Source organism: Callithrix jacchus, chromosome X (assembly GCF_049354715.1).
Source record: "Callithrix jacchus isolate 240 chromosome X, calJac240_pri, whole genome shotgun sequence".
Classification (NCBI taxonomy): Eukaryota; Metazoa; Chordata; class Mammalia; order Primates; family Cebidae; genus Callithrix; species Callithrix jacchus.
The window spans coordinates 5,959,355-5,984,925 of record NC_133524.1 but is presented as its reverse complement, the minus strand read 5'-3'; the positions used below and the strand labels follow the sequence as shown (position 1 = coordinate 5,984,925).

The following is a 25,571-nucleotide window of genomic DNA, read 5'->3' as shown; positions in this document are numbered from 1 at the left end:
CACAGGAGAAGGTCTGCAGGGCCACGGATTGGGAAAGATTTCATAAGTATGATCTCAAAATTACAGTCCTTGAAAGAAAAGAATTAATCAATTAAAACTCATCAAAATTAAAACCTTTTACACTTCAAAAGACACCATTGAGAACTTAAAGTGCCATTTGTTGAGAAAACTGAAAGACAAGCCATAAACCGGCAGTGGAGATTCGCCAACCATATTCCTGATAAAAGACTTTCATCTGGAAAGTATGCAAACAAACCACTTACTATTCAATAAGAAGCAAAGAAATTATTTTTTAACAGGCAAAAATATATGAATAGACATTTCTCCAAAGAGAGTGTACATGAGAAGCTATTTAATGTCATTAGTTGTTAGACATTAGCTAAATGCAAATGAAAACTACAATGAGGCCAGGTGCAGTGGCTCGTGCCTGTAATCCCAGCACTTTGGGAGGCCAAGGTGAGTGGATTGCTTGAGGCCAGGAGTTCAAGACCAACCTGGCCAACAGGGCAAGACCCGTGTCTACTTAAAATACAAAAATTAGCTAGGAATAATTGTATGCACCTGTAGTCCCAGCTACTTGAGACGCTGAGGCACGAGAATTGTTTAAACCTCGGTGGTGGAGGTTGTCGTGAGCCAAGATATCATACCACTGCACTCCAGCCCGGGTAGCAGAGCAAGACTGTCTCAAAACAAAACAAAACAAAACAAAAAAACACCACAATGAGACACCATTTCACATCCATTAATATGGCTATAACAAAGATATTTAGCAAGTGTTGGCTAGGTAATAAAGAAGAAAAGACTCTACATTACTGTTGGTGAGAATGCCAAGTATTGCAGCTGATTTGGAAAATAGTCTGTTAGTTTCTTAAATCATTAAACATAAATTTACCGTATGAAACAGCAGTTTCACCCTCAGGTATCCATGCAATAGAGCTGAAAACATATCCATGCAAAAAACAGTACACAAATAAATGTTCATAGCAGCTTTATTAATAATCAATAAGTAGAAATAGATGTCACTCAACAAATAAATGGATTTAAAATACGTGTTATACCCATACAATGGAAAATAATTTAGCCATAAAAAGGAATGAAGTATTGATGCATGCCACAATATGGATGGACACTGAAAACGTGCTAAGTAAAATAAGACAGACACAAAAGACCACATATTATATGAGTTCATTTATACGAAATGTCTAGAAAAGACAACAATTCTTATAAAGACAGAAAGTGAATCAGCAAGGCTGTCACACCCACGCACCTACCCAGGTCTGGTTTTAAAGGGTATTAAGCCCCATGAAATGAACATTATTTAACTTTTGTTTCATGTATGGAAACAGCAATATCAAGTCTTGGTTTTGAAATATGTTTAACCTCTTCTGAGTTATGTAGAACAGAAGAATGTTTTTCATTTGCAAGTGTTGGAGATGACAATATTTTCCCTCTCCTTTAATCCGCTTATCCTAGAACCCTATAGGAAGACAAAGACTGTTTTAATTGACACAGTTCAAGTTATTGATAGTGAGATATGCACATAGGGGCTTCATCTGTCTGTAAAAAGAAAGCAATGGAGCCAATTACTTAATTCCAGTAAAATTAAATGTTTACGCCTTTTAAATCTGGAAACTATAAAAAACAAAGCGGTGCTCTGTGCACAAGGAGCCTAAGCTAGTTTTTGCTATCCTTAAGGGCCTCTTCCTGCATTTTGGGTATATTAAAATTTCTATGCAGATCTTATTGAGGTGATCAAGGTAGGTGACTTTGATTTTTATTTTCTTCAACAAATTCAAGTACCAATAACTTTCAAATGATATTTAATAACTATTTTAAATAGTCTATAAAGTTTTGTCCTGACTTAAATACTTATTTCAAGTAGTAGATTTTAATAGAAGAAAACAAGAGTGAATAATGGGTAGCAGTTCTCTGAACATGGAGTAGACGTAAATCTTAGTGATTTAAATTAGTGACATTCCTGACTTTTTGAGATTGCATGTTTTTAACTTTTTAATGCATGAAATTAACGTCAATTTTATGATACTTTGATTAAAGGCCTTTCATGTTTACTGTGTGTTTTTGTTTGCCTTATGAAAATGTCTAACCATAATGTATCAGTAACATTTCAAAAATTTATTTAAAGTATAACATGTTAAAATCAGAGGACCGTTGAATACGCTATATGCATTTCTTTAAAGGATGTGGGAAATATCTTTTCTAATAATTTAATTTTCTCTTTTTTTAAAACAACTCACGTTAGCATTTTTTTTACAGTAGCATCATTTTAACCCCCAACTGCATATTCACAGGATGTGTAATAATTTTTGCAAGTAACATTTTGAATTTGTTCTTCTTGACATCTTTATGTTTATATGCATTTTGCATTTCCCTATCTCATTTTTTTGAAATCCAAATGTAACCGATTTCAACTTTTTGTGTTACATTCTTTTTTTTCTTTTACTGAGTAGCATCTCTCTCTTTTCTGAATTTTTTGCAAACCTGTTGTTTTTGAATTCTCTTTTTTCCCTTTATTTTCTTTCTCAATATGACCCCAGGAGCCAACACAAAGAAAAACGCAGATGATATAACCAGTAATGACCGTGGTGAAGATGAAGGTATTTTTTGTTTTTTCAAAGCTCAACCCTGATGCATGATTTTATATCTATCTATCTCTCCTTTTTTTTTCATTTCAATCTGTTTTTCCTCCCCTTATTTAAAACTAGTACACTTTGGTGTGCTGCTTTAATTATATTTTCTTCTTGTATAGAAACCACTGTCATTTTTAATCCCAGTTACCATGTACAGTAGACAAATCACCATAAGAAGTATAAACGTTGTTTCTAGACATGAAAAGAGCAATGAACTTCTGTTTACAGAGAAGCTCATCTTTGTTTCTTTTCTTTTTTTTTTCCTTGGCTTGGTCACAAGAAGAGAAAATGGAAATTTAAAACTTGCATGTATAGTCTCTTTTCTCTCTTCCAAATTTTATTTTATAAGTTAATATACTACTTTGGAGCTTTGGTCTCCTTAGTTATTTTTATAAATTGCAAAACTCTGGAGCACCTTAGAAGAATCTTTTTTTGGGGGGGCTGGAATATCAGTTTTTTTTTCTTCACAAACATTGATTCCAACATAGGTTTCTAATAGTCTGCTCACAGTGAAGTACATCAAAACGTGTTTTAACGAGATGCTGTTGTTAACGAGTCCTGCTCTTTCAGGACTGCCTGTTTCAGCATTTAAAGAAAAAAAAAGATAAGAGTATCTCAGAACTGAAAAAGAACAAAAAGCTAGCCATGTGCATCTTTCTTTTCACACCACGGCTGTTTCATAAACATTTTTCTCCTTAAAATATTTTGCTGCTAGGAAGTTTCTTCTTAAAGTTACCAAATTGCTCAATACATTATCTACCAGAAGTGAAAGGATTTTTTTTAAAGATGGTAGGTCTGAGGCACTCATGTAGACAACTCACACACTGCTTTTCTGCTCTTTCTGTAGAAGAAATTATTATTTTTTTTTTTTAAAGAGGAGAAGCAACAAAAAAGTACTCAAGCCCTTCTTCATTGGTAAGACTCTATAGGATTAGCTAAAAGCACATGTTTTCCCATCTTGGTAACAAAATACATGGAACTCCATTTGTTTTTCCTATATAATAAGGCTCTGGCTGGACATTTGGGTGTCTGTCTGAAAGGCAACTTAAAGCCCAAAAGTGAGTGCTGAATTATCCTTGCTGGTCAAGCCCCACCCACTTCTCTGAAAGGGTCTTTTGACCAGTCCTTGTAGTTGCTCCCCTCCTTGCTTATCTTCATAAATCAACTGTTGTCCAAGAAAAGAAGTCTTGCCGACACCCTTTCCATGCCTGGTCTTCCCTTAACATTTTTATTATTATGATTTTTACTGAACCCATAGGGCTGTCATTACCTTAAGCAGCTCTCCAAGAGATCCCAATTCTGATGGACACAGAAGATCAGAATCTGTGCCTGCGCAGGTACCCCCTTCCCCTTCTTTGATAAGGGCTTCCAAATGCCTGACATTTTATCGGTATTGAGCAGATACATAAAAATGAAATAAACTTTTGTTGTCTCGTACCTTATACTGCTCTAATTTGTATCCTGTTTGGCCTTCTCTTTTTAATGCATTTCCTTTTGATAATTAGGATCTGTTTTCACAATGTTCCCAGTGAATGTTTATTACCATTAAAATGCTATCTAATTTTTATTTAATATTGATAAGTTATGATTTTTTTACTTTGCATTAATATGACAACTGGTTATTACTTCCACAAGTTCAAGAGAATCTTGTTCTATTTTTTATGAAAGGTAAGAGATGTGAATCTCATAGATTTTCCAAGGGAGCGCCTTAAAGCAGCCCTTCAAAATCTCTACTTATTCATTTTTCCACAATTTACCACCCAACAGCTGGTAATGGTAAAATAAATGAGGCCAAAAACAGCAAATTAGGAACCAGAAAGAAGCAGTGGATCATGAGAAAAGCAATTTCTTATTCATAGAGCAAAATACATTTCCTGTAGTGTATGATGAATAAATTATTAATAGAAGATTTTTACTTTATATTTGAATTTTATATGGGAAAATAAAAGCCACTTCTCTGCCGTGGATTAAATATCTACAAATAAATACTTGGATAACTTGACACTCTTTTGTGTGCTTTACTGTGACCAATGGATATGTCATGTCTTCTATACGCACCCAGTAAAATTGTGATCGTAATTCATTCAGATTGTAGCCACTGTCCAAATGGTGGTAATTCATATCCTCAGAATACCTTTCTGGTATTTCAAAAGTGTCCCTATGAATTATGAGGGGGGAAAAAAGCGAAAATAAATATGCATAGATACTTGGGTTTTCTTTTAGTAACAGAGATATTTAAATTATGTGTACACACACCTACACACATACACACACACACACACACACACACAGACTTATCCGTATCCAGAAATATTTATAGTTGAAGTCAGTCCTCTAAAGATTAAATGCAGTCCTAATGACAGGTTAATGTTATAGACAGATTATTTCATCATGACTTCAGAAAGCAGGCTCTACAGATGGTCTCCAACTTTCTATCATCACAGATCATTGTTTTTACATTATTGTTAATTTAAATAATAAACTGAATTACTGAGAGGAATCATTGGTTGCCTGTCACAATGGGGGTTTATAGACCCTGTGAAAATATAAAGCATTTAAATAATTTGGATTCTTTTGCCATTTTTTGTTACATCTCTTTTGTTTTGTCTCTTAAATACGTTAGGATGTTACTATGATCACTGGAACAAAGGCGTTTGCTTCAACATCTTTTCTCTTTTTCCCGTGTTTCTGTTCTGTTCATAATTTTTAACTGTTGATTTTGTTATCTTGTCATTATCCGCCCCTTAATGATAATTTATAGCTTCGGTTCAACTTTTATGTTTTTATTGTTACATTGAAAATGAATCTGTACACTCACCTGTGAATTAGGATGCAACTATGTTAAAATTAATTATAATTTTGAAGTTGATTTAACACTTAATTAGAAAACAAAATCTATTTTGTCAAGGGTCCCATGTGCTTCTTCAATTTAAATCACATTTTAGGGTTTGAGCAAAATTTAGGAAATACGTACTTTACTTAAAACCTGTTTTTGTAGTGCTTTAGATATATATATAGATAGATGCTTACATGAGCAGAGTATGCCAAATGTCTGTATGCTTCTCAAAATACCATTTCCAGAAATAGACAGTGTAACAGCATTGATCACTTTCCTTAGAAACTCTTATCAAGGGTCATATCATCCATAAAAATAAATGTGCTTGATTCAAGTCAAAATAGGGAAATCAGTGAATCTCCTTTATTCTTAATTTAGCATCGGTGAGTCAGTGTGATTCTTTATTGTGTTTTCTTACTTGGCTTTTTTCCCAGATATTCATGATCAGAACAGTAAGAAGCCGGTTATGGTCTATATCCATGGGGGATCTTACATGGAGGGCACCGGCAACATGATTGACGGCAGCATTTTGGCAAGCTATGGGAACGTCATTGTGATCACCATTAACTACCGCCTGGGAATACTAGGTAAGTGATTTCGTCGTGCACATCACTGAGCAGGAGGAAACCTGAAAGGTTCACTTGTTATTTTGACGGGGCTCGTGGATTTGAATCCTGTTATTCCAATTCCTGGATAATTCCACTTTCCGGTGTTTATGTGATCAGATATGTTTATTCCTTTTACTGCCGTCATGCAGCATGGCTATTTCATTGTTTTATTATTATTGTTTTAGCTTGCAGTTTCAGATCAAATAATTTTATTTCATGGAACCTGAATGCCTCCTCAAACCAATGCAAACTTTAAGATCATCAAGATGAAATGAGATTTTATTTAAAGCACGTTTCTTCATTGGAGTTAAATGAATATGTGTTTTCTTCATAGACCTGTATAATGAACACATATTTGGTGATATCATAGTTGGGAATGGCCATAGATCTTAGCTTTCTTTTCTGGTTGTGTAATTGTATGAATCACTATATTGTGTGGAGGAAAAGATTTTATCCAATTCTCTAACTGATTATGTTGAGCCTTTGGAAGATATGTTGTTTTGGTTCCGTTGCATTTGCATGTAAGTGGAAATTTAAGTTTAGTTCCTCTTTGTTTAGATGTTTCATTGATTTTCTTCTAATTATAGGTTGGAAAATTATACCTCTTCAGGGTAAGATTTTAATATGTTCTTAGATGGCCTTTCCCGCTGTTGCCTAGTTTGTGAATAATATTCTTAGACCTATGTAAAAACATTTGTTTTTCAGGCAAAAATGCATTAAAGTGGTGTAGAAAATAAAAATTTTAACAAACTAGCCATGAGAGAGATGTGTATATTGGTTGCAGTGTGATTATGATACAATAGAAAATACCAAATAAAATGGAGGCTGGGCGTGGTGGCTTTTGCCTATAATCCCAGCACTTTGGGCGGCCCAGGCAAGCAGATCACTTGAGGTCAGGAGTTCAAAAACAGCCTGGCCAAAGTGGTGAAACTCTCTCTCTTCTAAAAATATAAAAATTAACTGGGCATGGTGGCAGGTGCCTGTAATCCCACCTACTCAGGAAGCTGAGGAAGGAGAATCTCTGGAACCCCGGAGGCTGAGGTTGCAACAAGCCAGGATCCCACCACTACACTCTAGCCTGGGTGACTGAGCTAGACTTGTCTCAAAAAAATAGATAAATAAATAGCAAAATAAAATGGACTAAAGGACGTCTGTCAACCAAAAAATATGGCTGAAAATGTTTTCTTCAAATATGTACATATTACCAAGAATTTTCTCTTTCTTTCTTTCCTTCCTTCCTTCCTTCCTTCCTTCCTTCCTTCTTTCTTTCTTCTTTTCTTTTCTTTTTTATTTTTATTTTGAGACAGAGTTTTGCTCTGTCACCAGGCTGGAGTGCAGTGGTTTGATCATGGCTCACTGCAACCTCTGCCTCCCAAGTTCAAGCAATTCTCCTGCCTCAGCCTCCTGAGTAGCTGGGACTACAGTTGCACGCCACCTCGCCCAGCTAATTTTTGTTTTTTTAGTAGAGATGGGGTTTCACCATGTTGGGCAGCATGGTCTCCATCTCTTGAGCTCGTGATATGCCCGCCTCGGCCTCCCAAAGTGCTGGCATTATAGGCATGAGCTACTGTGCCCGGCCGAAAATATTTTATTTTCAATCAGATGACTTATTTCATTTTGAATGGTTTTTCTTTTTATTCCTATGTGAAAAGATTAACCTGTAAAAAACTCTAAGAGGTGGTATAAGAAACCCTAAGAGAAACGCATTTCTTACTTTGAAATTCAGGTGACTCACAGGTGTTGGTAAAGTTGTATCTTTTGAAACATTGATAAAGAACTCAAAATTCCAGGTTGGTTTTTGCATTAAAGAAAATAAACACCACCAAAAAACATTTTAGTGTCAAAAACTTTGTTGTATTGCTGGCTTTATTTCATATATTTTTTTGTAGTTTTCTGTGAGCCACATCTTGGTGGAATAATGTCTCTAAACTTTTGCATAGCGATGATTGCATGCTTCACTGAATATTTTTCAGAGGCTCTGGATAGTTGCTTTGGCTACTAGTGTTGGAAACAGGAAATTGTGCTTCTTGATGTTTTACAAAAGGTCCATTCTGACAAAGAGGTGGAAGGAGGAAAGAACGTGTGAGGGCACTGCACAGGCCCTCTTCAAAGGGAGCAGTGTGTGCCCTGCCCATAGCACGGCCACACAGAAGAAAGCTTGGGCATCCTTTTCTGAAGGAAGCAGTGGGCATCGAGCAAATTCTTGCTTTGCTGGAATCACAAAATATTCTGTTACATGCTTGATGGATCGATGTGTCTGATAAGATTGAGTTTCAAAAGAAATTGATCTCCTTTTCCTCCTAAAGGTCAGTTGTATCAAGCAACTCTATACTAGGATTTCTTATCAGTTTTGTCCCTTCCCGAATCAATTGCACATCTTGCAAATTAGCCTGGAAATTATACACACTTATTTTAGCAAAAAAAAAGCTCACTGAAAAGTTGTAAGTCTACTTTTTAACATGGAGAGCTTTTAAAAGTCGTAAGGTAACAGAAAGCTGTAAAATTGGTGGGGAAGAAATAAAAGAAGCGATTTAGCATCTCTATGCCAGTCTATTCACATTCCTCCAGTGAGCTACTGTGGAACAGCCAAGCACACTACAGACCCCCTTTCATTTGATGGAATGAAATGTGCCAAGTTTGCCGATTATACAGGACGACAGAGACTTTAAAATGTGACTGTGTTGATCTTTATCATGGATCTTGCATTTACTACTGTCCTCTTGAAACTGGCTAGGTGGCATTTACCTTTTGCTTGCAGGAAACTACATTATTGGTCTTGAAAAAAAGTTTTTAAACCTTTGGCATCCAGATATTTAAAAAGATAATCAAATCAAATACACAGCTGGCACTGCAATGGTCATTGCAGTGAGTGCTTTTCATACGAATAGATACATTTTTAAGCAAAAAGTTGAAATATTCTTTGAGTTCTTTTTCTTCCAATTAAAGTCATAAATGTTATCTTCCTACCTTATAAATGGAAAAATATTGTTTTAGATTATAGATTATTATTTTTAAATGGAGTAACAAATGTTATTTTCTGTTACTCAAAAGAGAAGATTAAAAGGATGGAGTATGCCAATGATGGAAGTGGAATCTGGCATTGGAAAGGACATAGATTGCAGCTTGATACAGACGGAATCTAACGTTTCCTCTCCCTCCATCACGAGAAAGTCAGCAAGCATTAGTTGTAGAAGGCAGTGGTCTCTTCCTTGCAAGGTTGTTGTACAATATAAAAATTCCATGGTTCAAAATACCACACTTTACCTCATAAGCATATAATCTGTACAATTACTTGTCAATAAAAAAATAACCTTTTTTTTGAGATGGAGTCTCATTCTTCTTGCCCAGGTTGGAGTGCAGTGGCATGATCTCGGCCCACTGCAGTATTTGCCTCCTGGATTCAATAGTTTCTCCTGCCTCAGCCTCCCAGTAGCTGGGATTAGAGGTGCCCGCAACCACGCCTGGCTAATTTTTGTATTTTTAGTAGAGACGTGGTTTCGCCATGTTGGCCAGGTTGGTCTCGAACTCCTGACCTCAGGTGATCCACCCACCTCGGCCTCCCAGAGTGCTGGGATTACAGGTGTGAGCCACCATGCCCAGCCAAAAAATAACCTTTTAAAAAAGGTTTAATAGACTCATGTAGATGAAGTCTCATAGGCTCTCAGCAGCAACCATTATATCCAGTCATGCTACAATTTCTAATGTTATTAATATCATTATACATTATATTAATACTACTGTCTATGCACAGTAAGAATTATACCTGATCCAATCTGTAATGGATAATATCTATCAAATATTGGCAGCCAGACTGAACCACATTAATTAAAAAAAATCATTATAAGACACTTCTAGACATTAAATAAATCAGAAGGTCATGTTTGCTTTTTAAAGTATGAAGGTTTTTTTATTATCATCAGAACTGTGCTACACAATCTTGCTAGCCGTTGCCCATATAATTTATAATCCAATCCAGGACATGTTTGAAAGTTGCTTATGTGCTATAAACTGGGATTGCCCCAGGCAAATTGAGACGTACATAGCTATAAAGTAATTATTTATATCTACATGAAGTATCTTCTGATGGAATTGGTGTTCAGGTTGTTTTTAAGGAAGCTACACTTCTCTAAACAGATTTCCTATGTATTCTGCTGTACACCCTTGTCACCAGAAAGGGGTCATAATCCAGACCCTAAGAAAGGGTTCTTGGTTCTCATTCAAGAAAGAATTGGAGGTGAAAAGTGAAAGTAAATTTATTAGGGAAGTAAAGAAATAAAGAATGACTGCTCCATAGACAGAGCATCCCTGAGGGGTGCTGGTTAGCTATTTTTATGATTATTCTTTGATGATATGCTAAACAAGTGGTTGGTTATTAATGAGATTTCCAGAAAAGGGTGCCAATTCCTGGAACTGAGGGTTCCTCCCCTTTTTAGACCATTTAGGGTAACTTCATGACATTGCCATGGCATTTGTAAACTGTCATGGTGCTGGTGGGAGTGTCTCTTATAATTACCGCATAATGAGCTGTGAGGGTGACCAGACGTCTCTCTAGTTGACACCTTGGTTATAGTGGGTTTCGGCTGGCTTTTTTACCACATCCTTTTATCAGCAAAGTCTTTGAGACCTGTATCTTGTGCTGACCTCCTATCTCATCCTGTGACTAAGAATGCCTACCTAACCTCCTGGGAATGCAGCCCAGAAGGTCTCAGCCTCATTTTACCCAGCCCTTATTCAAGATGGAGTCGCTCTGATTCAAATGTCTCTGACATATATATTCAATAATTTGGAATGCCTAAAGTTCACCAGTACCTCTCAGATTAGTCATTGTCAGGGTGTATGGTGTTCCTGTCTGCTCAGAAGCCAGCAAAATCCTTGCTGAGCTGTACAAGCCACGGCATTTGCCTGGTCTCATACCAACTTGAGTACCTATCCCCTATCACCCATTCACCTCACAACATCCATACATATCATTTACCCCCAAGAAGATTAGGCATTAATCCAGGTAATAAACTTTCAGAACAATCACCTCTAGACAGAAACTGCAGAGGATAATCTGATAAGTCTGAATACCTGTAAGGCCATTACTAAGTCAATAGTATTTTCTCCATTTTAGCCCCTTATTTTAGGATAACTTGAGTTCTCTCAAATCTGCTTTTTATTTTCATGTTAATCCAAAGACCTTCTATGTAGACTGTACCTTGCTCAGGCTTTTTGATGGAAGTACCTAGGACTTATTTATATTTGGCTTTTACCTTCCCCCTTCCAATTGTCTCCAAGTGCGTGTCTTTGCACCTGCAGTGGATTTCATGTGCCTCCATTTAAATACGTGTTTTCATTTAGCTCACATGGTACTGTCACCATTTTGGTCATTGTATGATTTCACATTTCGTGTATGCTGAAATTAATTGTTGCTTCAAAAGAGTCCCAGCTATGTAACATCAACTCATTGTGTGCCTCAGTGTGGCCAGCAAAGGGTTGTAGAAATTACTTCATTTAATCTTCGTAAAGTCCTTTGGAGGAGTTAACCTTGTGTCCTGCCTATGAGTAGATGAAGACTTGGAGGTGATGGGATTTACTCATGGCATCACACCTTTTAGCAGTCAGAGCTGGCATCGAAACCCATGTCTAACTAAAGACAGAGCTGTCGTATCTGAATTAGTAAACCATGGAGTGAGTGAAGAAATTGAATATCACTTTAGCATCAAATGTAGCTTCTGTTACTATGCAAGGAAAGTTCTTATTGCTGATCAAGATATAAGGTCTTGGTAAGTGTGATAAGATGCTTACATCACATTTTTAAGCTCCTCAAAGTGGGTCCTTAAAGACCGTTTCATTTCCATTCAATCATTACTGGTTTGTTGTGGTTCATGGTGATGGTGGCATTAACCACAACAATGGCATTTGTCACATCAAAGCTGTTCGGTGCCATAGAACTAGTGTTTCATCAGCAAGTTTGGTGTCCAACTTCTAGTTCCCATGTCATTTCCTGCTTGCTGTCTCTTGCGCATAAATTGAGTCACATGATCATTTTGGTGCGTTTCTTACCTGATATCCATCAGGAACACCTGCTAATTTTTCAGCTGTTATAGCTGTCCTGAAAATTTTCACCTTAGGGTAGGTTGGGTCATGGTCTTCTAAAGTTGTCTTTCTCTTTAAGGCCATTCATTGAATAAGCGCCTATTAGGCACTTTGGAGTCATACCTGAATACAAGACAGAAATGGTTTGATATAAAAGCAGCCAATGTGCATAGCAGAAACAGCATTTATAGTAATAATTTGGGTGACTTAACTTATATGCATGCTTTCAGCTTAATAATGTGGCCACCTTCCCTGTTCTGGTCTCCCTTGTAGGGAAATTGAGGGAGGGTGGGGTGAGCTCTGAAGCATTCTTGCAATGCTTTTGTGATGTGTGAGCTATGTAATATTCCACTCAACCAAAGAAGCCTGGAAATCATTAGAAGAGAGGACAAATACATTATTTCCGAAAGTTAAAGTCTGACTTCCATGAGTGTACATTTATGTGGCATGCATCTGACATTAGTGGAAATTCAGTGGGTCACTATAATTTACCTGAAGCACATCTGCTGAAAAATGTCACGCTGTTCTTATAAATGGTCTGTACAGTCTTCTCTCATTTGGAAGTTAGAGGAGTTGCTCTATTTTCGGTACATTTGCTATTTTATTTCTTTTTCCAACAATATTTCTTTCCTAATGCTTTATGAAGGATTTTATCTTAAATGGAACACATCTTATGTGTCAAGTTAAAAGTTCATAAGCATATATGTTAAAAAAAGAAAGCATAATTTCCTTTTTTGAGAATCAACGCACCTTGATGCCAGTGTCCTGGTTTCATTAGAATCCCTCTCCTCTCTTCCTCTGACCAAAATGTCTCAGATTTCCACTGATTCGATTTCTGTAAATGGCCTACTTTGACTGGAAGAATTCCCTCTGTCTGTCTGAAAAGAGGACCCAGGCATTACTAAACCAAAACACTGCAAAAAGTTAAATGAGGAGAAAGGAAAGTTAAGCATTGCACTTAGTGAGAAATACATAAACAAAAGTAGAGACATAAAAGAAGCATGGGAGAAGGGTGAGAAAGTGAAATCCTGAGACAAGATGAATGACCTGTGAGCACTGAAACCCAGGAAGTAGCAAAAGGTGGAAGAAATAATGGGGGCCTTTAGCATAAGACTCTTTCTTTGTGGGGTGAGTGGCAGATGTTATCCATAAAGCCAGCCTGGGGAGTTGGTAGGGGTACCTGCTGTGGATAACGCAGTAATAGAAATGAACACATTGGAGAAGATGGGGCAACCTCTAATCCAAAAATTATGAGATAAAGAAAAACCAAGAAACTTTGTAAAAAAAACCCCACACAAACAACACAATGTCTTGTTTTTCATCATCATCTTCTTTATAATGAGGTTTTAATATATTGAATACAAACTTGGAAACCCTGTAATTCCATGGTTGTTGTGGCTGCAGATTGGTAGGTGTGGACAGATCTTTGAGGGGCAAACAAAACCAGGATCACGTTTTTGCTCTCAGAATGATCATTTGCTTGGATTTTCCTCTTCTGCCTCCTAGTGGCTCAACATGCCCACTGCATGCATTGTATTTATTCAGGATATGAAGAAGGTCAGGGAAAACTGAGGTTGAGTGCTTTGTCCTTAGGACGTCAGAGGCAAATGGAGCAGAGATGGGAATGACTGAAGTGGGATTAGGACTCTCTAACCAGGAAGGTTCCATTTACATAATAGTTGATGGGAACAGCAGAGCAAAGAGGCTCCCTGGTCCTCAGCTGATGCAACAAGTGAGACATCAGACTGAAGGGTATTTATTGGGCAAAGAAATTCAGGAGAAGGCTGGTTGCAGTGGCTCTCACCTGTAATCCCAGCACTTTGGGAGGCCAAGGTGAGAGGATCCTTTAAGGTCAGGAGTTCAAGACCAGCCTGAACAAATAGTGAGACTCTGTCTCCCAAAAAAAAAGAAAGAAGAAGAAGAAGAAGAAGAAGAAGAAGAAGAAGAAGAAGAAGAAGAAGAAGAAGAAGGAGAAGAAGAAAGAGAGAGAGAGAGAGAGAGAGAGAGAGAGAGAGAGAGAGAGAGAGAGAGAGACTGAGAGAATGAGGGAAGGAAGGAAGGAAAGAAAGAAAGAAAAGAAGAAAAGAAAAGAAAGAGGGAGCCAGATGTGGTGATGTTTGCCTGATGTCCTAGCTACTCAAAAGGATGAGGTGGGAGGACTGTTTGAGCCCAGGAGTTCGAGGCTGCAGTGTGCTGTGATTGCACCACTGCACTCCAGCCTCAGCAACAGAGTGAAACCCTGTCTCAAATTTATTAAAAGAATAAAAAAAAATCAAGGGAAGAGTGGAGACAAAGTAGAAAATAATTGGCTTTGTTTTGTGTTTTTTCCCTAATGCATCCATATAATCATCAAATGAAAATTGAATAGATTGATCATGTACAAAGTGATGTTTTGAAATAGGTATCCACTGTGAAATGGCTAAATTGAGCTAATTCACAAGTGCATTACTTCAAATGTTTATTTGTTGTGGTACAAACACTCTACTTTCTTAGAGATGTTGAGTATTCAATTCCTTGTGATTCAGCTATGTTTGCCATTTGTACAGATCTTTTGAACTTTTTCCTATTAACTGAAACTTTGTAACCTTTGACTAACATCTCCCCAGTTTCCTCTCCACCTCCAGCTTCAAGGTCCGTAAGAGAACATTCTACTCTCCGCTTCTGTAAGCTTGACTTTTTTTAGATTCCACATATAAGTAAGATCATGTGATATTTGTCTTTCTGTGCCTGACTTATATCACTTAACATAATGTCCTCTAGGTTCATCCTAGGCGCAGTCCTGAATGACAGAATTTCTTTCTTTTTCTGAGGTGAAATAATGTTTCCTTGTGTGTATAAACCCCATTTTCTTTATTCATGCATCTAATGATGGACATTCAGGTTGATTCCAGCTGTTGTGATGAGTGTTGCAGAGAACATGGGAGTACAGATCTCTCTTCAAAGACTTCTTTCCAGTCCCAAATACACAAAATGATCTTCCGGCATCTTTCATGGTGTGGAGGCTCTTCTTGATCTATTTATAAATGATTCAGTATTTCTTTAAAGAAGTCGGAATTTTATTTTTACATCCATAACCGTATTTGGAAATCAAAATATTCAAACAAAACTCACAGAAGAATCTATTCTATCAATACATAATTCCCAGTTAATTGATTGTAGAACATCGTTTAAGCGTGCGTTAGTAGCCACAGAGTATATGCCTTAAAAATGTTCTCTCTTCGAACGTTTTGCATTCAAAGCAGTCTCTTAATATTATTAATCCGAAAAGACCCCATCCCTTTCTGCCTTCCGCCTGTTTTCTTCATTTTGCTTCTCATTCAGTATGTGAAAGGTTGATTATTTTTAGTTGATGCGGTTAACGTGCCCCCTGTCTCCCTGGGGACAAAAGCACACATCATGTACTCTAAATAAAAATAAGAGTATGATGGGTATCCCAAGGGATGATGGAAAGTTCCAAGGAGAAGCATTGAAATTGAGAGCCAAATTCAAGTACATTGGAATTAGGGTTCTGGTGATAATTCTGTCAGTATCTGCATATATTCAAGGAAATTAGTCCTTTTGCATATGATAACGGAAAAATCTCTAAAAGGTAATCTGAGCAGGATGTGTAAAGACTATGTGATTAATATACACTGCATGCCTGTACCAAAATATCTCATGTATCCCAGAAATATATACACTTACTATGTACGCATACATTTTAAAAAAGTATTTAAGACTACTGTACATATTCTGGCCTGCAGCTTTTTTCCCCCTGACATTTGCCTACAAGCCTGTAAGAACACAGGTAGTTCTTACAAGAAGCATGAATATGCACATAGTACATGCATGGCAGCAGTGATACAAAGACAGATGTGTTCTAGTAGAATTGTCTTATTTTTGTCCAATCCAACATTAACAAGTTATTAGCTTTATGGAAATGAACCCTAGAGGATAAAACATACAGGTGCAAAGTAAATTTCCTAGGGACCAAATTATGGCAGGTACACCCTGCATTTAGCAATATAAATATATGATTCAAATAAAATTGTAACATATTGATTGGTACATCTAGCCATATTCTTAGAATAGTTTATCCTTTGACTAAAAATAATAATAATAGCTTGTTTTGAATGAAGTGTTTAATTTTCAGTGTAAATAATCAGAATTATTTTAGAATGCTCAATGCAACATTGCTTCAAAGAGCTAGGGCCTTTATGAAGATAAATCACTAGAAAGCCTCTGTTGATTCAGTTAATTATTTGAGATTGTATGCACTGATTATCACTGTGTTAAATATAATGGCATTTATTACAGGCTCAGATGTTACAGAGAGAAGGCTGTGTCCAGTTATAGGGCTATAGTCATAAACAGGTGGGTAAAATAAACACGTCATTATAAAGAAACCACAAATAGGCAGGTGTGATAAACACGTGACGACAAGCATTTTAGCACTGGGTGCAGTGGTGTGTGCCTGTAGTCCCAGCTGCTTGGGAGGCTGAGGATCCCTGCAGCTTAGTCGTTCAAGAGCAGCCTGGGCAATGTAGGGAGACCCCATCTTTCAACTTTAAAAGGAAGAGCAGAAAAACATCATTTCAGTGTAGGCAGGCATGACAGAAACACTACGATTTGTACACAAGAAAACTAAGCTTTGCACTGGTGTTGGGAGAACATTTTGGAATGACAAAATATTTCCTGTGTAAGAAATATTTGGTAACAGTCAAGGTAGTGTCTGCTCCTTTACTGAAATATTCCAGCATCTGTTTAGATGTCCCAGTAGCTCTCAGATACTTGGTAAACATATATATATATTCTATTATATATACCAATTATATAATATACGCCCACATGCTCATATATATAAATATATATGGGTTTGTGTATATCTACGTGCATTTACATACATATGTGTGTACACATGTGTGTACATATATACATATGTGTATACATATATATGTATCCATTGTTTGCCCTTGTGATACACATACAGATCTGTATATGTATATTTATCTATGTATACATATAAAATATATTCCTTGACTCAAAGTGGGATTATACCCCAATAAACTCATTGTAAATTTAAAATATCATTACTTGAAAATGTGTCAATATACCTAACCTACCAAACATCATAGCTTAGCCTAGCTGATCTTGAACACACTTACAACACTTACATTAGCCTACAGTTGGGCGACATAATCAAACACAAACCCTATTTTATAAATAAAGTGTTGAATGTTTCATGTCCACTGTAGAGTCTCGGTTGTTTGCCCTTGTGATTGTGTGGCTGACTGGGATCTACAGATCACTGCCTGGCATCCAAAGAGACTGTGGTGCTGCATATTGCTAGCTTGGAAATATATCAAAATTCAAAATATGATTTCTACTAACTGAATATCATTTTTGAATCATCTCAAGATCAAAAATTATAAAACCATTGTAAGTCTGGGACCATCTGTATAATAATTTGGCTATAGACTTAAACAGGTAAGTAGAATAAACACATTATTATAATTTCATCCTGTGTTTTTGAACACAGGAAGGGTACCCCACCAAAATGCCTCATTTCAATATATTGCTGAACCTGTCGATATCTTTTTCCTTCACTGCTATTTAATTTTCCCTTCTAAGCATGAACTTACAATAGTACTTAGGAATAGCATTCATCTTTCTTCATTCCTCTTCGTTTAAAATAGGCCTAACATTTCCCATCTTTAAAGAAACTAATAGTTTCCTTCTTTTCAATTGTATTTCATCTGAACTATTCTCTTGAGGGCCACTGATATGTCATAAGCATTTTATCTGGCACTTCTAATACTTTTAATTGCTTTTGATACATCTTCATGTTTCTTAATCTTCTTGTGATTCTTACCATGTAAGTGACCCATTAAGCTTATGTCCAACTTCTGTTTTCCATTGTCTGTTTCCTTTATTTGAAACAACTTATATCCAGTGTACACATTTAAATTGTGCAATTCAATGGCCTTTAGTATATGCACAATATTGTGACACAAGCACCACCATCTAATTTTTGAACATTTACATCATTCCAAAAAGAAATCCCATACCTCTTCTCTCCTACATCTCCAAGAAGTAGGCAAGAGGTAATCTATTGAAGAAATTATACCAGTTTAAACCAGGGCAATACTAGTGAGAATGCAAAGAAAAGAAAAAAGGAAAGAGGTTGTTCTTTGTGTTCTACAGATGCAACAGGATTTGCTGATAGGTTGGATGCAAGACGGCAGAGAATGAGGATGCATTTTTCCTGACGGCTAATGATGTCGAACACCTATTCATGAGCTTATTGGACATGTGTATTAATCCTTTGGAAAAATATCTATTCAGATCCTTTGCCTATTTTAATTGGGTTATCTTTTCATTATGAAGGTTTATGAGGGTTTTTAAAAAATAGTATATTGTGAATACATGTTACCACATGTGGGATTCACAAACACTCCCATTCTGTGTCCTTCACCCTTACTTTCTTGATGGCACATTCTTATTACTCACATATATGAAAACATAATCTTCAGCTTCATTTACCAGTGACCCTGAATATTGACTCATATGTGTTTAAGCAGGCTTGCTCACTTACTGAGTCTCACAAGTCCTGTGGTTATCGTGACAGTCCACTGCTATCCCATCTCTTGGGGCTGTCTCATCATTGGACACAATATAAGGCTGCCAGAACATATAAAGTGTACTAGGATAGAGTGCCATCAAAGTGTCTGTGAAGAAGGGTTCCTTTCAATCAGTTCACCATGACTGGAGATTTAATTCTTTCATTGCTGGCTCAGGAGTCTAAATGCTGAGTAAGGCAGGACTTGATCAGTCCATTGGGGGAAGGCATCATTGACCAAAGTGCAGTACAAATTTATTCATTGACTCTGAGGCATAAAACTCTTTAGAACTGTCAATAGAAAATGGACAAGGCATCCTTCCACTCCTTACAAGGTTTTATAAGGAGCCCTGGATATAAAATAATACTAATAATAATAAGAGAAAGAGGGAGACAGAGAACGAGAGAGTTTCTAGTTTAAGTGAAGTTGAGATTTTCTTCTATATATACAAGCTAGCTTTGCCAAGGAAAGCATAGTAGTGGTTTTCATCAATTCATTGTTCTTCCATTTAAGAAACGTATATTGACAGCCTGCTGTTTGACACATGGTATAACAACTTCCATTGAGAATGGAGTAGTGAACAAAACAGAGAAAAAATCCCCAACATTACAGCATTTCTCTTTAGTAGGGGAAAAACAACAGATGAGTATCGCAAAATGCACAGTACAATATGGTATCTATCGCAAGTGCTATGGAGAAGTGTTTAGCAGAGAAGGGTGCTAAATTAGAAATTATGTGCCGAAATTTTGACTGGGATGGTTATGGAAAGTTTCACATATAAACCGGCACTGATGTGAGGGTGTTATCCATACAGTTATCTGGAGAAACAGCATATTGGGCTAAGGAAAGATCCAGTGCAAAGGCCCTGTGGCCACACAATCCCTGAAAATATCACTGCAGCTTGAAAGTAGTGGCGAAGGGGATAGTAGCACCTGATTTCAGAGATGTTGGCCTGAGCCACATTTTATATGCCTTTTAAGGAGTTGTGTCTTGTTCTTGTGAGAAAAGAAATGGCTGGAATATTTAACACCTACAGAAATGGCATAATCTGTCCTTCTGTTTATGTAAAAGGGTATCAGGTTAGAAGGTTGTTGCAATAATCCAACCAAGAAATAGTACTAGCTTAAATCAAGGCATTATCAGTGAGAATGCAGAGGAAAAAAAGGAAAGGAAAAATTGTTCTGGATGTCTTGCAGATCCAACAGGATTTGCTGATAGATTGGATACAGGGTGGCAGAGAGTGAGAAGACTGCAGGAAAGCATACTTTGAGAACAAGAAATAGGCCATATGACTGGGTGCAGTGGCTCACGCCTGTATTCCCAGCACTTTGGGAGGCTGAGGTGGGCAGATCACCTGAGGTCAGGAGTTCAAGACAAGCCTGGCCAACATGACGAAAACCTGTCTCTACTAAAGATACAAAAATTAGCCGGGCATGGTGGCGGGCACCTGTAATCCCAGTTACTTGGGAGGCAGAGGCTGGAGAATCACTTGAGCTTGGGAGACGGAGGTTGCAGTGAGCCAAGATTGCACAACTGCAGTCCAGCCTGGGTGACAAGTGTGAAACTCCATCTCAAAAAATAAAATAAAATAAAACAAAGAAAAAGAGAAAGAAATAGACCATAGGAAGAATAAGTTTAGGGGATGAGGAGATCAACATTGGGCATATTAAATTTGAATCCTATATTAATCATCAAACGAAGAAATAGAGTGGGCAGGAAGTTGTGAGTTTGGAGTTTAGGGGAGAGGACCAAGCTGCATGTCATGACATTCTGTACCTAAATTCTGAGAACCTGAATAAGATTTCTATGGTGATGAGAGGTTGTGCAGAAAAGTTGTAAGATCCAAAGCCTTCAACCCTCCAATATTTAGAGTTTGGAAAGATAAGAAACAACAAACAGAGTATACCCACTATGGTTGTGTATTCTTGACACTGTCGTAGGCAAACTAATTCCCCCCATGCCCTCAAAAAAAAAAAAAAAAAAAAAGAAAGAAAGAAAGAAAAAAAAGAGAAGTTAACATCCTGTTTGGGTGCACTGTTTTTCTTCTTTTTCTCCTGAACCCATTTCAATCAGAAGTTAGCCTCTTGTACTCCATGAAACTACTCATCAGTTCCATTAATGCCTTCCACTCTGCACTCTCAGGGCTCAATGTGGAGGTTGAAGTATTCTTGACATGGTAGTAGGAAAAGTAATGCCCCCTATGCCCTCAAAAAAATAAAAACTTAACATCTTGTCTGGGTGCACTGCTTTTCTTCTCTCTCTCTCCTGAACCTGTTTCGATCAGAAGTTAGCCTCTTCTATTCCATGAAACTACTTATCAGTTTCTGTTTTGGACTTCGATCTTCCAGAACCATTTGGAGATCTTGATGACTGTCTCCTTCGTGAAAAACAATTCTTGCTTGGTATCTGTATTAGTTTCTTTCCTACTGCTGCTATAACAAATTATCACAACTTGTTATAAGTCCAGTGTTTACTCTAGTGAATTAAAAGCAATGAAGATTTATTATCTCACAGTTCTGGGGGTTAGAAGTCCCAAAATGTGTTGGCATTTATGGTGGAAAGTCTAAGAGAGAATTCATTTCCTTGTTTTTTTCTTCCTTTGAAGGCTGGCAGTATATTTTACATCTCATTCTCTGTTTCTAACCTTCCCTCTTAAAACAACAGCAGCAACAACTTTGTGATTACCTGGATTCATCTGGATGAACTGGGATGAGTTCTCATCTTAATATCCTTAACTTAGTGATACCTACGAAAACCATACTGCCACATCATATTTACTGATTCTAGGGATTAGGAAGTTCACTTTTTAAAATGGATTTATTTTTGTTTTATTTTAGAGATGAGGTTTCGCTCTCTCCGATAGGCTGGAATGCAGTTACATGATCACAGTTCGCTGAAGTCTCAGCCTCTTGGGCTCAATGCATCCTCCCATCTCAGCCTCTTGAGAAGGTGGAACTACAGACATGTACCACCACACCCAGCTAATTTTTATATTTGTTTAGAGATGGGGTTTCACCTTGTTGCCCAGGCTGGTCATGAACTCCTGGGCTCAAGTGATCCACCAACCTTAGCCTTTCATAATGCTGGGATTATATGTGTCGCTCCTGACACTGGTTTCTAAGGTCCTTGAGGGCTGTGGTCATAGCTCATATTGCCTTTTTCTCCCTAGTGTCTGCCAGATAATAAGCACTTTCTGGATGATTAGCCGTTGCAGGGTTTTTGACTCCAAATTGCAAAATGCAAGCTAATTAAAAAAGGAGTGAATCTGTTTACTCAAACATTTTTTTAAAATTTCAGTTTCAGTGAACTCCTGATTGTCAAAATCAGTGAATGCCCAATTTTATGTAAACCATGTTTATTTCCAGTCTTTACATTCAGCAGCTGCTTCTTTTTCACAAACACTGAAGATTCCATGTTCCTCAAACTGTCCGTGTATACCTGTATCATAATTCATTACATGTAGGTTAGCTTGAATCGAGATATTTTATATTTGTGACTTGCATTTGATTTTGAAATGAAACCTCTAGTTAAAAAAATCTACCTATCTTTATATTTTTAACAGATTGTGAGAGTTATAAAAGCAAGATCGTAGCACTCTATGGTATAATTGTTTTTTCTTTAGGTCTTTCCATGGGTATTTTAAATGACTCATTATGAAAAGACCATAAACCATGGTATTCTAAGAGTTCTGCTAAATTTTGCAATTGGCTGGCACATTTTTAAATGACCCTGTAATCTCCGTGTATTAGTTTTCTAGAGTGGCTGTAACAAATGACCACAAATATGATGGCTATAACCAAGAGAAATTTACTCTCTTACTGTTTGGGAGACCAGATATCCAAAATCAATGTGTTGGCAGGGATGCCTTTCCCTGGGTGGCTCCAGAAAAAGATCCTTTCTTGCCTTTTCAGCTCTGGTGGCCCTGGTGTTTGTCTGTCTTCGTGAGGCTATCTTCCCTCTATTGTATGTTTCGTCTCCTTTCTTTATGAAGACACCAGTCATTGGATTTAGGGCCTACCCTAAATTTAGGATTATTACTGCAGATCCTTAATTAATTGTATCTGTAAAGACCCTATTTTCAAATAGGGTCACATTCTGAGTTTCCAGGTGGACATGTATTTTTGGAGGATATTGCTCAACCCACTACACCCCACACATCATTATTGGAATATGTATGTGTGAATATAGGTGCATCAGATGTTTTCATTCCATATGTGTGCACAGCCACTGTATTCAGGATGCCACCTGGCTCTCTGCTTACTAGGCCACACTCTGGCAAGAAGATCTGACATCTGAGACAGTCTGGGATTCTTCATCTTTTTCCTTCATTCTCTTTGCTTTCAAGTAATATAGTCATGCGGTATCTAAAAGTTTATTTCCTGAGCCTTTAAAACTTCTCCATCAATTTGACAAGGAGTAAAAGTGTTTTTTTCCCCGTTGGCCACAAACTTGTGCTTTTGCTCCAGTAATATGCAGAGCTATATTTCACACATTCTTCTTAAATTACAGGGCTATAAATATAAAGCAAAACATTTTACCTTGCTATATTCTTTCCATCTTTTCCCTCTATTATTAAATCGGATTACAAATGCTCATTAATGTTCTACCTCGGAATTGCAATTTGGGCATGTGCCATCTGAAAATGGAGGTTCCTAAAAATTAACATCAAAGATTAATGCAGGTTTTAAAAAAGAGACTTACTTAAATACATCTCAAGTTTTAAAGCAACTCATGGACTTTTAATGAAACGAATGGCCTTGTAATGCCTCATTATTTTTTTTCAAACTCAGCTGTTCCATAGCCTTCCCTTTAGAACATATCTGATTTGCCAGAAACCAAGATTTGTGAGATAGTGTTACCTTTTATTTTTACTTTTTCCTCACCCCACAGTACCACGAAGAAATCATGTAACATCCTTTCCTTGTTTTAAAGACAGGTGAGTAACGATTACATAATGTGCAAATAAGTCAGGTGTTTTAGAGAAGGTGGTGTTAATGGTGGCTGATTCACAGATGCTGTCTTCATCCCTACTGATTGATGGAACTATATTCTGGTGAGATCCAACTTCAGGCCATAATTACAGTCTCTACATGGAGAAAAATGATACCTAAGCCCCACAAGATCTTAATTCACTGATCAGCGGGAGAGATATTTTTCTTTCAGATGACATCATCTTATTGCATCTCCAGCAGAGTGTTTGGCTGGTGAAAATAAAATGGACATTATAGAGAAGTTCTTTAGACTTTAAAAAATTTTCCTAGGATCATGCCAGAAATTCCTACTGTAGAAGCATATATATATATGATTACATGTATATTCACTTGAATTGAGATATTCATATATATATATATATTTCTGACTTTTAGATGTTGGGTATTGGTAGAGATTCATTCATTTGAATGGAAATAAACTTGCTTTACTTTTGGCTAACATGAATGCTTTCATTTGCCACAGGTTGGCAAGCTTATTGGTTTAAATATAAAGGATCTTGTGGTTAAGATTAACAGCAAGTTTTTATATTACCAAAAACTTCTTTCTTTTTTTATTATTTTATTTAAGAAAGTCTCTTGACTCTGAGATACTTTATACTGGGAAATAATAGTTCTGGTGCAAGTATAGATTAATAGATTATTAGACACTTTAAGATATGGATGAAAGAGTACAAATAGGATATTATTAACAATTCCCATTTACTGTTTGTTTAATTTGCAGTGGAATTTTCATTTATGTTAACTTTTGAAGGTATCAATGATAGGAACTTAATAGTGCTTGCCTGTAATTTATCCTGAGCTTATTCATTTGAAGTTTAAATTTGAAACCGTCCTCTTGTTCTTTGGTAAATAGAGATTATTGTGATTCAAAATCAGTAATCCCTAAATCGATGTAGAAAAAGATATTTGAGGCTGAGCACGGTGACTCACGCCTGTTATCCCAGCACGTGGGGAGGCTATGGAAGGTGAATCACTTGAGGCCACGAGTTTGAGACCAGCCTGGCCAACATGGCAAAACCTTGTCTCTACTAAGAATACAAAAATTACCTGGGCATGGTGTCACAAACATGTAATCCCAGCTACTTGGGAGGCTGAGACCCAAGAATCACTGGAGTCTGGGAGGCGGAGGTTGCAGTGACCTGAGATTGCACCACTGCACTCCACCCTGGACAACAGAGGGGGGGAAAAAACCCTTGAGGTATTTATATTGTCCAAGAAGTATAATTCAAATAGTTAATGCATAAGGCAGTAGGATCACTAACCTACTGACCCATTCATCAATTATAATAGATGGAAGGCACTTTGTTAGAGTCCTGGAGGCTGATTGAGCTGGGGCTACCATTTTATATTGCAGGTTCCTAGAGGAGATCCAGGAGGTCTAAAGGGAGGTGTCTACAAGCATGAAGAAGCCTCACTTGAATTTCTGACAACAACACTAGCCAGCAGAGGGATATTTCCTGATCTTAGCAGTCAGCACAATGGTATTGAAGGTTGCTACAAAAATGCGAGTTTTGTAGGCACTCACCTGAAAGTTATAGGCAAGATAATATTCACCTGTACTCCTACCAGAAATTAGCCCTAATTGACTGGTCTTAATCAGAACATGCAACCTCTTATTCAGGTTTATAAATATATCCCACTTGCTTCACTTTGCAATTCTCCATCACATTTAAATAACTGGTGATGGGATGCATTAGGAATTGAGTCTCAAGTTCACATCTCCATAGAATCTAAAAAGAAAGTGTAGGAAGAGACAAAACAGAAGAAAAATGCAGGATAGAGAGATTTAGATGTGTCCATTCTGTGAACAG

At 37.1% G+C, this 25,571-nt stretch overlaps 1 protein-coding gene across 9 annotated transcripts in view; it reads left to right on the top strand.

The window, feature by feature from the left end:
- Window positions 1-25,571, top strand: part of NLGN4X (neuroligin 4 X-linked) — a 331,646-nt gene that overhangs the window by 197,284 nt on the left and 108,791 nt on the right. For 5 of the 9 annotated variants that reach the window (XM_035289175.3, XM_035289176.3, XM_078362835.1 and 2 more), the window contains exon 3: window positions 5,919-6,071. In XM_035289175.3, the coding sequence (XP_035145066.1) occupies window positions 5,919-6,071 (153 nt within the window). Of the gene's footprint in view, window positions 1-2,555; window positions 2,616-5,918; window positions 6,072-25,571 lie in introns of all 9 variants that reach the window. The other 4 variants (XM_035289169.3, XM_035289171.3, XM_035289172.3 and 1 more) reach the window with 1 other exon arrangement.